Below are 13,175 nucleotides of genomic sequence, written 5' to 3'. Positions count from 1 at the left end.
AAAACAAACATGCCCGTAGTCCAACCCTCTGTTCAGTGCAGGATCAGCCCAAAGCAGACCTTTCAACCTTTGGACCATGGAGGCAAGGCTGAAATAATTTTCAGGCTCAGGTACCAGGAACTGATGCCCGCTGGCCACGCCCCCAAGTGTTTCCAAGCATTATGAACAATTATTATTATAAAACTACTGAGGCTGCAACAGAGCACAGCCAAACACAGTCGGCCTTCCTTGAAAGCAGACCAATCCGAGCAGCAGCCACGCCAGTCCGCACCCCGAAAACAACTACCAGACTTCAGCAGCTTCTGAAAAGGCCACCGAACTTCCAGGCATCTACGGTAAAAGCAAGGCCAGAAATGAATGCAAGCAAACGGGCAGGGTTTTCAATGAAGGCTTCTCCTTAATTTGCCCAAGCCCCACCTCCTCGGGGCGGAGCCCTCCAGCTGCTTCCTCCCGGACGAAGAGGCGAGCCGCCCGAGATCTCGGAGGGTTCATCACCCTGTCCTCCGAAGGGCGCAGCGCGTCGTCTCCCCAAGCAGCCCGACGATGGGGCCGGCTGCGCTCCGGCTGGCCGCGCTTGTGTGCGCCGCCGGGATCTGGCTGCCGCCGGCGGCTGCTGCAGCCCGGAGCGGGGGAGGCTTTCGCCGCCCGGCCGGAGGTGCTGCTGGGGCCGAGGCTTGCGGAGGGCGGTGGGTGGAGAGCTTTTTTTGCACGGGGGTGGGCAGCTGTGTCTCCTGGGAAGAGCAGATCGGTTGCTGGTAAAGAGTGATGCACAGCCGGGGAAGTGTGGGCGGAGGAAAGTTTGAGTCGGCCGCAGCCGAAATGTCTGCGCCGAAATGTCTCCCCCGGCCTGAGCCCTGCAGGGATAGGATGCGACCTCAGGGAGAAGGAGGCCTTGGGCTGATCCCTACGAGAGCAGGCTGGGACGAATGGACCATGTTCTTATCAAGACCGGCCTGTAGAAATTCCAGTCGCTGGCCACATCTGTGCTGAATTATCCTGTGAAGACCAGGGGCAGTCAAACTGCGGCCCTCCAGATGTCCATGGACTACAATTCCCATGAGCCCCTGCCAGCATTCGCTGCCAGGGGCTCCTGGGAATTGTAGTCCATGGACATCTGGAGGGCCGCAGTTTGACTACCCCTGTGTGAAGACAAATCACGCGACTTTTCCGGGCTCCTTGAAATATGCCTTGAAACGTTTGGACAGGCAGGATAGAAATATGTAAATGAATGAATGAATGTCCCCAGGGAATCATGCCCTCCTCCTCCTCCCTGCCCATTCATCTGTCCTGCACAAAGCATTGGAGCCAGGTAGCAAGGGATGCCCCTGGGTGAAGATCTGTAGCTTCCATATGATGAATATACGGGCAGTGTTTGGAGAGGCAGCATAGACTTCATAGACCCGTTACAAACGGATCTGAGCAACAGGTGCTTTGCTTAAGTTCCGCAGGAAACAGGCAAAACTTGGCTGTGCAGCCAAAATATCTAGGAGGTGCTTCAGCTTTCAAGAGCAAACTAAAAGAGGGGAAACAAACACAACCCCAAATATTCCTGTTTTGTCAAGAGGCTCAAGCTACAACAAATAAATGAATAAATATTATGTAGCGTGCACATATGTAAAATTAAAAACATTAGGTGTCTGAATATCAGACTGCCACAATTTCAATTTGGTATGGAATTTCCAATACCTCTGGATGTGTATAACTGAAACAAGTTGGTACAGTTTCCTATTCATGTAGTTTTGACCATTGAGTAAGGCCAAAATGCATCTGGTTTCATGTGGTTCATCAGGCATATCCACTTGGAATGCTTATAAATAGTACACTGGTATTCAGACGCTTAATATTAATTCTGCATAAGTGTATACTATGTGCTATTTCATTTGTTGCTGCTCGACCTTCTTGACAAAAATAACTTTCAATGGCCAGATCTACTTTGTCTGATGCATTTATAGAATTGATGGAGCATGCTGTATCTTGCAAAAGATTGTATCAAAAAACTGTTATTCTGGAAAGAAAATAGCAGTTCCTAGCAGTTTAAGCTTCCCTGTCCCCAGCTCAATGTTACAATCAGAATTTTAAATTTCTACCAATAATGCCTACATTAAATATACTTATTTATTAACTTTCCCCCATCATTTCACAAAATTACTTGAGGAAACTTACAGAAAAGAAGTAATTAAAATGCTATGTAAATATTTTCCATAGAAAATGATCTTTGAAATCCAGCTAGATGGAGATGAGCATCTGTGGGTAACTTGACTGCATTTTTTTCATCCAGCCTTCTCTGGACCAGGCTCCCTAGGTCTACATAAAGTGAGATCCCACTAGAAGATTGTTGTGCAAGGCCCTGTCTGTGTCAACTGACCACCTGTCCCTTCCTTACAGTGCAGCTTATTCCTGCAATAATGGGGGCCTTAGGCAACTCCTCAATTAGTTGGATGGTGTTAATCCTTTAAACTAGAATTGTTCTCCATGCTCTGCTCTTTATAATCTGGTGACAGGGTTAAAATTGGCCACAGGGGAGGTCAGCTCTGTACATTGCTCCTCAGCTAGTGCTGATAAATGAAACTGAAGCAAATGACTTTAATTTGTTTTTAGATGGCTTGAATGTGCTCTTCATTGTTTCTGACGACTTGCGTCCTGCTTTGGGCTGTTACAGAGACCTTGTTGTGAAATCTCCAAATATCGACCAGTTAGCCTCGCAAAGTGTTGTGTTCCAAAATGCTTTTGCACAAGTAAGTGTTTCCTGTGTTTCTTGATTTATTATAGAGAGTTGAATGCAAAAAAATACTGATTATGGGCTGCATTGACATGGCACGTCTTTGCACACTGCATGCCTGCAAGACGGAGCTCTTCCGCCAGGTCTATGGTTGAGGCCGGCGTGCAGAAGAAGATCTGGACCCCCCCTTGCCATTAAGCCCTATTGGGGCCATTAAGGGCGGATTAAAGGGAGAGATCAGCCCCTCTGTCCAACCTGAGATTTTTAAAATAATGATTAGTATGGGGTTTTGGCCACCGAATGAATGGATGATTTTTCGTGGATTGGCTAGTTTGATTGAAATTGTTATTTATTTCATTGGGGTTTTTATGTATTGGGGTTTTATCCTGTTAGCCGCCACGAGCCCTTGTGGGAATGGCGGGATATAAATGCAATAAATAAACAAACAAACAAACAAACAAATAAAAATACTGACTGTATGTTGGTAATCTCCTGGAGAACACTATGAGGCTTGTTCTCATAGCTTATCCACATTTTCCATCCAACACAACCTTGTATAATCATTTTCTGAGGTGGTTAGAGACATTTGTGGAAGATAGGTCTTGACCACAAATGGAACCTGCACATTTACCGTATTTGCTGGCGTATAAGACGACTGGGCATATAAGACGACCCCCCAACAGTTCCACTCAAAATACAGTACTATGGGCCAGTATGGGCTGCTATGTCTATCCCAACTTAAGTGCACCCCGCGTATAAGACGACCCCCCCCCCCACTTGGAGGCATGTTTTTCAGGGGGAAAAAGTAGTCTTATACGCCAGCAAATACTGTATATCTGACTGAATGCCAGATACTGGGGACATACAACAAAAGAAGGCTGTTGCCTTCATGATCTGCACTGGGCCGGCTTCTATTGACAACGGAATTTTGGCTCTGTTGGGGGAGTGATTCCCGTGGCCATTTTTCAGGTTTCTTGGGAATTGGGTTGACTTGTCTGTAACAGTTCAGGAACGTGCTCCTCCCTCCCCTCTTCTTTTTCAGCAAGCTGTGTGTGCCCCGAGCAGAGTATCATTTCTCACCGGGCGCAGACCAGACACCACAAGGCTGTATGACTTCCATTCTTACTGGCGGGTGCATGCAGGGAATTACACCACACTGCCGCAGTTCTTCAAGGAGAACGGTTACATAACCATGTCAGTAGGGAAAGTGTTTCACCCTGGTAAGCTTGGGACAGGATCACAAAGATCTGCCAGCAACAGCTTTTCTGAAAGCAAGATGGCCTCACCATTGCTAGGAGAACTTACTGGCTGAATTTGAAAACCACCCAGCATTTTCTTCTCTCCTCCAGGAGTTTCGTCGAATCATAGTGACGACTATCCATACAGTTGGTCTGTTCCACCTTTTCACCCCTCCTCTGAAAAATATGAAAACACAAAAGTGAGCAAACACTTTATCTCTGTGTGAAATACAAAGGAAGAGACTTTTGGTGGGTGTGGAGGGGGGAATTGAACGTCGAAGGCTTCCTGGGTGGGTCATTGTGTGCTGCTCTGAGTAAGGCCGGTCTTCGTAGAGGAACTTGTTGCCACTTCTTGTCCTATTGTGAGAGGAGAGCTAGGAGCTGTATTTTTGTGGAGGGGACATAGTTCCATGGTACATGCTTTCCATGTGAAAGGTCACAAGTTTGGTTCCTGGCACTGAGAGTTAGCATGGGGTAATCGTCAAAGAGCTGTAGACTCTAATCTGGAGAACCAGATTTGATTCCTCACTTCTCCATTGCTGGATGCATGAACTTGGATATTTACAGTGTTTTTAGAGCTCTTCTTGTGGACCAGGTCTCATAGCTCTCTCAACCCCACCTACCCCACCAGGTCTGTTGTGGGGAGAGCATGGGTAGTCAACCTGTGGTCCTCCAGATGTTCATGGACTATAGTTCCCACGAGCCCCTGCCAGCAAACACCCCTTTAACGAGTCTAATCTTTCCCATTGTGCCATCATAGCAGCTTTTAATTTCTTTAAGGTTTGCAAAGGGAAAGATGGACAGCTTCATGCCAACCTTCTGTGTCCTGTGGAGGTTGCTGAGATGCCCGAGGAGACCTTGCCAGATATCCAGAGCACTAAGGAAGCAATCCGTTTATTGAAGATGATGAAAGAAAATGATAGCAAATTTTTCCTTGCCATTGGATATCACAAACCACACATCCCATTCCGGTACCCCCAGGTAAGGATGCTGGAGCAAAAGAAGCGGTCTTGGGCTTGTTTTGGGCAAGGCAGTTTTATTTGGAAAGAGTTGGGTTGGGGACCTGAGTGGAGATGGGGGCTAAATATGCTCCTTGGCCTTGGCAGCCCTGGCCATTCAGGACCAAGCTAGCCCTGTCCTGGCCCAGATGATCGTTAAACTTGCCACAAGAGGGTTGCGCCAAGCAGAACACAAGGAACCTGCCAAGGAAGACTGCAGGGGGAGGCAATAGGAAACCAGACATGCTTCCCCTTGTTGGCTTGCCATAAGTGGGTTGTGACTTGATAGCACCTACCAATGTCCATAGGCAGGCAGGGAAGACTGGGGGCCATCACACTCTGGGGTCAGTGTTGATAATATTGATGGGTAGCTGAGTTAGTCTGTTTACAGTGGTAGAAAAAGCAAGAGTCCTCTAAGGCAGTGGTCCCCAACTGCGGCTCCCTCTCCCTGCCCCCCCCCCAGTAAGAAACTTCCCAGGCCGCAAAAGCAGCCAATTAGCTTGCGGCCCGGCAAGCTTCTTTTTGTGGGGGGGAGAGGGCAGCAGGGCTGCGCATGCGCGGGAGTGCCGCACGTGCACGTTTGCGCCATGCGTCCAAAAGAAAACAGGAGGCCTGATTTGTATCAGCATTAGCTGTATTTCAAAATGTATTTCAGCATTAGCTTTTGTGAATTAGCGTTCTCTCCATTAGATGCATCTATTTAGCTGATCGCTTTTTAGTTACAGCAAGCAGAAATGTGGGTCGGAGGATTGACCTTACAAAGCGAGGCTGATTTAAAACAAGGTCTGCCTCTCCCATTATGCCCCCTACAGAGCACTTTGGTCAGCAGACCAAAATTTGCTCGGGGTCCCTGGCCTCAAAGAGGTGAAACGGTTTGGGCAGGGCCTGGTGGAGTGCTCTGCCAACCGACATCAGGGTCCTGTGGGGTTTCAATCAGCTCTGCAAGGCCTACAACATGAAGCTATTCCACCAGACCTATGGCTGAAGCTGGGAAACGCCCCACCTAATAACTTAGCATGGGCTGGCCTGCCCACCCCCCCAAAGGAAACAGCCACTGGAACTTCAAGGAAGATCTCATTTCCTTAAAGAACAAAGCCCTCTGTAATTGTCATCTAAGCGGTCTATATCTTTGGAAAGGTGTAAAATGCTTTTAATGTCAAAGCGATTTTAATGATATTTTACTGTATTTTATCGGTTAACATTACCCACCTGGAGCCTCATTGGAAGGGTGGCTTATAAGAAGAAAGATTTATTAATTAATTTATTTAAAAAGAATAACTGGTTCACTCAGAGTGGGGTAGGGCCACGCCCAACTGCTAGAGAGGCAAAAGCGGATTAACATAAAATCTAGTGCAGGATGCACAGGTGCAGTCAGAAGTCATAGAAGGATATGCAAGACGTTAGCACCTCCCTGATGACTCTCCTCCACAGTGAGTGAGGTACCTACCTTGGCTCTCAAGATTAATCACCAGGATGTCTGTAGTTTGTTCGAGTTTTGCCATGGTGTTGCACTGAAATAATTTTTATTTGCCCCAGGAATTTCTCAAATTGTACCCTCTGGAGAACATCACACTAGCCCCAGATCCTGATGTTCCTAAAGGATTGCCTTCAGTGGCGTACAATCCCTGGACAGACATCAGGCACAGGGAAGATGTTCAAGTGCTGAATATCAGCTTCCCTTATGGGCCAATTCCAGAAGATTTCCAGGTAAGTGATCTAGACCAGCAGTCCCCAAACTTTTCCAGGCTGAGGACCGCTTCCGGGGGTGGGGGAGAGCCGGCAGCCCGGGTGCTGCGCATGCGCAGCAGCCTTGTGCAAATGTGGAGCTGCCGCGCATGCATGGAGCTGCCACGCACGCGTTTGCCCTGCCGGCGGGCACACACGCAGCAGCTCTGTGCAAATGCGCACATGCAGCAGCATGCACGTTTGTGTCATTTGTTGTGAGGATAAAACGGAGTAGAGAAGACCAGTACACGTCTCTCTGAGTTCCTTGAAGGAACAGCAGCGCAAATAAGTCGTAAATACATAAAGGAAAGGTGCCGTTCCTAGATACAGTTGGGCACAGGATGGAGGCTACGGGGAAAGCAAGGATGTGGTGGCCCATGATTTATTTTTTTATTTATTTATTTATTTAGATTTATATACCGCCCTCCCCGAAGGCTCAGGGGGTTGACCAATGAGATAAGCAGTTGGGGTCTTTTTGTCCACAGCCCAAGGCAACGAGGAACATCAGGACCCTGAGAATTGTTCAGCTGGTTTCTCCTTGACATTCCACTTGAATCAGTTGTAAATCAATCCTTTTATTATCGAGAATAAATGTAAGATTTACGATCTCTGGCATATTGAAGGAAATCTTCCAGCCCTAATAGGATAGCCACGCCCATTGGACATGCTGGGAGTCTTTTAAAATGGCAGGAGATCCTTGAGAAATAGTTTTAGTAACTGGGAATTGCTTGTATTTTTCCCTCTCTAATGCCTTTTTGTAGCGCCAGATTCGCCAGAACTATTTTGCAGCTGTCTCTTACTTGGATATGTTGGTTGGGAAGCTGTTGAATGTCTTGGATGACACCGGGCTCTCCAATAACACAATTGTAGTGTTCACTGCTGACCATGGTAAGTCCTCTGAGCCCTCCATTACGTTTCCTTACACTTCTTGAAGTGGAAACACAGCTGATTAAATATACGATCTCTTCTGCTGATATATCCAGCCCCTACGTATGTTTTATTTTCATCAAGAGTGTTGATTGTGTCTACTGAGGGTCTGTGTGGCTTGTGGAAGCCAGCTGCAGTATTGCTACAAGAATTGTTCTCTCTCCACTAACGCAATATTCAAAAGCATTTTGCTAACAGTGTTTATAGCACCAATAAGCCTAAGTCACTCTTGGCAGCCCATTGCTCACAAATATTCATGTTAGTCCTTTGTCTCCTGCAAGGAACCAAATTTTGCAAGAGTTCTCTGCCACAGGCATTTGTGGGAACTCCCATTTGTAAATTGGTTGTAGCGTTCTCCACTGAAATCTGGAGGAAAAGGACAATTCAGACTGTGCATTTGATGCTCTTGATCATATTCTGAACAGCTGCAAGAAAAATGAAGCCAGCTGCAGCACAGATGCAGATCTGTAGAAGCCTTCGTCTGAGAAGCCTTCTTCTCTCTTCCCTTGCATCTGGAATGCTAGCATCTCAGGGACGTTCAGAATGGGCAGTGTTCCTAGAGAAGCCAGGGTTATGAAAGTGGAAGTCATCCTGAGTCCTTTGAATCCCTGATAATGTTGTCCTCAGGATATCAATCAGGTTTCCAAATTTGGGTGTGGATTTGAAAAATACCCAGCTTTTTTAGATTTGGGGGAGGAGAATATCTTGTTTTATGGAGCCTGTTTCCAAATTGAGCCCAGGGGCAGACCACCTGTTACTGTTGCTGATTTTCAATATGACTGCTTATGCTGAACACTGAAATGATAACTTCTTTCTTCCTTTCTTCCTTGATCTCCTCTAGGGTGGTCACTGGGTGAGCATGGTGAATGGGCCAAATACAGCAATTTTGATGTTGCGACTCGTGTCCCACTGATGTTCTATGTGCCTGGAATGACAACTCCTGTCTTATACCCGCAAGACAGACTCTTCCCTTTCATTGACGTCTTTGCCCCAGTTTCGAAACCTCTGCCCCAAGGTACTTATGGATAGCAGATGCATGCATGTTATGTTAGCAATTCTTTTTGATGGCAGTCAAATGAGAGAGCTTACCGGGGCAGGTGCTTTGAATAATGGCTGAGAAAATTGCCAGAATATTCCCATGTTCATTCTAATTAATGGTACACTATTAACCCTGATATGTTTTAAGTTTAATTCTTTTTTAAACGTTTGATTTAAAAGTATTTATTTGCTGTTAAGCATTGTATTAGATTACAATCTTAAAAGTTGCGAAGATTTTATAGCTGACTTGGAGCGGTATTACAAAGAAATCTGAAGCAGTCTCATTCATATCTGCCACACTTTTATCTTGCTCTTCATCCAAGGGAATCAGGAAGGTACACCTTGTTCTCCTTTCTTCTAATTTATGCTTGCAGCAAAATTTAGACTTAGGTTAGGTGGAGGGATGGTCTCCAATCTAAGGTTACCCAGTGAGTGTCATGGCTGAGGAGAGACAACAGGAGTCTTTCCACTTTATTGTAGGGTTCCGTTTCTAAAGCCCTCTTCTGGCTGCTTAGTGAAGTGCATTCAGTGTAGTGTGGTGGTTGGGGAACTGGACTAGGCCAAAGAAACCAGGGTTCAAATCCCTGCTTGCAGTGAAACTAGGGCCAGTCATTCTGTCTCAGCCTAACCTGTCTCACAGGTGAAGCTACAGTTGAGAAGGGAAGAACTATATAGGCCACTCTGAGAACCTTGGAGGAAAGGTGGGATAATAAGGCACTAACACAACAAAATAATCAATCCAACAAGATGATCTGCTGACGTCTTCAAATGTTTCATGGCTTCTTCTGTACCTCCCCTGCAGACCATTTAGGCAAACCCAAAGAAATGGTTGAGTTGGTGTCTCTCTTCCCGACACTTGCCGAGCTTGCTGGATTAAGAGTTCCTCCTCATTGCCCAAAGACGTCATTCCACATCTCACTCTGCACTGAGGGGCAAAGCATGTTGCAGCATTTCCCATCCACCAAAGGAAGGCAGGAGGCCAGTGATGATGAAGGAAAGCCCCACGGGCCATTGACTGCTTTCAGCCAGTATCCGCGGCCCAGCGACACGCCTCAGCTGAACTCTGACTTGGCACTTCTTAAAGACATAAGAGTGATGGGCTATTCCCTGCGTACAGCTGACTATAGGTGCACCCTGTGGCTAGGGTTCAATCCCAGCAACTTTTCTGTGGACTGGAACAACATTCATGCAGGAGAGTTGTATTTTGTAGAAAGTGACCCTAATCAAGATCATAATATGTATCAAAGCCAGATACATAGTCATCTTACCAAAAGACTTTGCAGGATCTTGGAGCACTGAGACTGAAATTAGCCTCCATCTGTGAAACCATGCCACTGAATTGAAAACAGGCACTTCCTTTGTTTTTTGTGAAGTTCTGTGTTACATGTGAAACAGTTGTGATCCCAGAGTTTGTTTTGTGGGGTCTCTTGTTCTGCAGCTCGTTTTTGTATGGAGCACACTCAAACACATCTTCTGTTCTTGTGGTTTTCCTCCTAAATATGATTTTTCCATATTTGTAGGTATTTTTCCCATACGCTGCTTTTTATCATTTCAAATTCATTAAAAATGTTTTTTTAAAGGTAATAGGTGGTGCATCCACCGACAAAGATGTAAGAGATGTGTTTTCACTTATCTGTGGAAGACTAGCAGGGATGGGGCCAAAGAAATTGTTGAGACAAGGGAATTCTAAAATTCTGGGGCATCTGTTTCAGTCTCTGAACAACTTGGGCACAGTAAATAGTCTTTAATTATGCATGAGAATCTGTGGATCAGTTCCTCCTGATCTCAGGCCTTGGGAAGGTGGTGAAAAGCTCACATCAAACATCTTGTAGAGAAACGTCCTCCACCCTCTCTATTTTTTGCAATCTCCTCTTACTTTGCCTGTATTACTCCTTTGAAAATCTGTCACTTTTATCAGGCAGTGGCTCTTCTACTTCAGTGGGGGAAGTCATCCCCAGATGGTTAGGTCATGCCTCTGCTCGCTCAGGTAGGGCTATTCTTATTCAGATTATTTTGCGTGGCCTTAATGGATGACCATCCATTCCAGTTTTGAATAGCCCTCCGCTCAGGTAGCAGGCTCCTGGCTAGCTCCACTCACCCACTGGTGAGAAAACCTTTCCTACTATCGAATCACAAGTTGAGCGAAGGAAAAACTCCCAGGTCTGTGTCCATTCACAGATCCAGCCCAACACCACTGAAGAGAGACTTCAAGTAGTGGGCTGAGAGCCTGCCCAAGGCTTCTGGGCTGGGACTCAGAAGGTGACATACACAGGCATGTAAATGGCAGCCTCTGCAGTGAGCCCCCCCCCCTCCGAGGTCTCGGGGTATAGGTTTCTCTGCCACCAGCTGGGACTGGAAGGTGAATGACCGCAGAGGGCTGCAGGAGACACAAGGGGCCGGTGTGCCCCAGTGGTGAGATTGTTCCGGTCCTTGTGAAATCCCTAGCTTTGAGGCAGACCCCTTGCAGGAGCCAAAACCACCCTGGGAGTGGGGGGAGCTCCAAGATGCTAGGCAAGACAGGGGCTGGGTCAAGCACCCCACGCCTGGGCACAAGAGAAAGTGTGTGTGTGTGGGGGGGGTTGCATAAATTCAAATTTGTAGGGGTCTACAAATTAGCGACTGCTATAGAGGTAATACACATAGTGATGTTAATATTAGTAGACTCCTACAAATTTGAATTTATGCAACCAGTTTGGGATTGAATTATATACCCATGTATGTAATATATGTGCAATGTGTTATGTGCAATATTTTGCATTGTAGAAGTAAAGGTAAAGGTATCCCCTGTGCAAGCACCGAGTCATGTCTGACCCTTGGGGTGACACCCTCTAGCGTTTTCATGGCAGACTCAATACAGGGTGGTTTGCCAGTGCCGGCTCATGCATAACACTTTAAAAAAGGGATATGCAACGTCAGTGTTCAAGGCAAAATTTCTGAGTGGCCATGTGTTTATATTTCTCCACAGACTGCTCCCCCAGTTACCAAAAATTTGCTGTGTGTTTGTTTCTCTGAGGGCTGCCCCTCTTCTCTGGTCTGACTAATGTTCTGTGTATATCAGCCCATAAACAAATACAAACTGTGTAAGCGATGCCATTAATTGGAGTTTTATGCTTCCGGAAGGCTGAGCAGCCACGACTGGCCTTGTCAAAATCCAGGCCTAATGGTGGATTGTTTACTGAAGAGGAAGCAGGGGCTGTTATGACTCCATTAATAACTCCAGAGTGCTCTCACGTAATGCACATTCAGTTCAACCCTTCGTGGGTTCACTCGGAAAGAAGTCAGACTAAGTCCAGTGTGACCTACTCCTCAAAGATTGTTATTAATGAGGACTATTTGCATTAGGAATTAACCAGCTCTTCTGAGGACTTTACGTATCCTGAAATTGACTGGAAGCCGCAGCATGGGTACCAGCCTACCTTTTGAGGATGAGTCTGTCCGTTTTCACTAGTCTCAGAGGAGACTTGGGTGTTAGACAATGTGGTGTAGTGGTTATATCATGATGGGGAAGATCTGGATTTAAATCCCTGTTCATCCATAATACTCATCTTTAGCCTGTCACCGTCTCTCAGCCTATCTTACTTCACTGGGTGTTGTCAGTCTACTTGAACTCCTTAGAGCAGGGGTAGTCAACCCGTGGTCCTCCAGATGCCCATGGACTACAATCCCCATGAGCCCCTGCCAGCATTTGCTCATGGGAATTGTAGTCCATGGACATCTGGAGGATCACAGGTTGACTACCCCTGCCTTAGAAGAAGGGCAGGATATGAAGGTAATTTCACTGAAGCTTTACACCACTTATCTTCATAATCAGAATCTTATTTGGAAAAGAATATGAAGGAGAGTAATTGTCCACCAGAGGACAGCAGCAGTTCAGCTAACAATGCAGTTCAGAGGATCAGTTTCAGAATCACCAGTTCTGTTGGTAAACAACGTAGAACACTAACATTATTTAGAGCCATACATTCATGGGTTGGTAAACTGTAGTTTCTCTCAACAGCAGATGTCCCTTTCCCTGTTAAAGTGGGCTTGTAATTTACGATGTGCCTGGGCACCAGGGGTGAATCAATATTTCAGTCAGGTGACTAGAATAGGAAACGTCTTTAAATGTGTAAAGTAACGGCTTCTCTCTTTACTTGTCTTCCAAGCCATTGGTGCATCACTAATGTTGATAATATAGAAGACATAAATATGTGGGGAAAATGGATTAGCCAAAATTCTTATGGTCCAGAAAACTGCATGGGCTGATTGGAAGGCTAATTTTAAGGGGAGTACAAAAGCTCAATTTGTTACATGTGATGGTTTGCTTCATTTTTAAAGTCAGTGTCAGGAAAAGGTAATACAGGGGAAAGGAGTATATCCGGGGGTGGGGGGATGGAAGGGAGATGATGGTAGGGCGCAAATAGCATTCGGTTCTTCTTTGAAAAATGTAGATACTTTGACTCCATGTCTAATGGTTCTGCAGCAGATGCACGCAGCCATCTCACTTTTATCTGAAACTTCCATATTGCCTCTTGTTTCCTTCATAGTCAA

General features: G+C 46.2%; 1 protein-coding gene across 1 annotated transcript; it reads left to right on the top strand.

Annotated features, from left to right (window-relative positions):
- Positions 1–434: 434 nt before the first annotated feature.
- IDS (iduronate 2-sulfatase) lies at positions 435–10,259 on the top strand. Its single transcript, XM_077308327.1, has 9 exons — positions 435–655; positions 2,599–2,735; positions 3,762–3,939; positions 4,069–4,157; positions 4,738–4,938; positions 6,492–6,662; positions 7,442–7,568; positions 8,449–8,622; positions 9,448–10,259. Exons 1-9 carry the CDS (start codon positions 544–546, stop codon positions 9,942–9,944), a joined length of 1,686 nt encoding a protein of 561 aa, XP_077164442.1. The 5' UTR covers positions 435–543; the 3' UTR covers positions 9,945–10,259.
- The last annotated feature ends 2,916 nt before the right edge of the window (positions 10,260–13,175 follow it).

The sequence above is a fragment of the Paroedura picta genome, chromosome 13, assembly GCF_049243985.1.
Source record: "Paroedura picta isolate Pp20150507F chromosome 13, Ppicta_v3.0, whole genome shotgun sequence".
Taxonomy (NCBI): Eukaryota; Metazoa; Chordata; class Lepidosauria; order Squamata; family Gekkonidae; genus Paroedura; species Paroedura picta.
Note: the sequence above shows the minus strand (reverse complement) of the source record. Positions and strands in the feature narration are given on the sequence as shown.

Bases quoted from the DNA above. Each gene is read 5' to 3' on its own strand.
- IDS (XM_077308327.1), top strand. From the start codon at position 544: ATGGGGCCGGCTGCGCTCCGGCTGGCCGCGCTTGTGTGCGCCGCCGGG. The intron at 7,569-8,448 runs GTAAGTCCTCTG...GATCTCCTCTAG, and splicing joins AGTGTTCACTGCTGACCATG to GGTGGTCACTGGGTGAGCAT. The intron at 8,623-9,447 runs GTACTTATGGAT...CCTCCCCTGCAG, and splicing joins TTCGAAACCTCTGCCCCAAG to ACCATTTAGGCAAACCCAAA.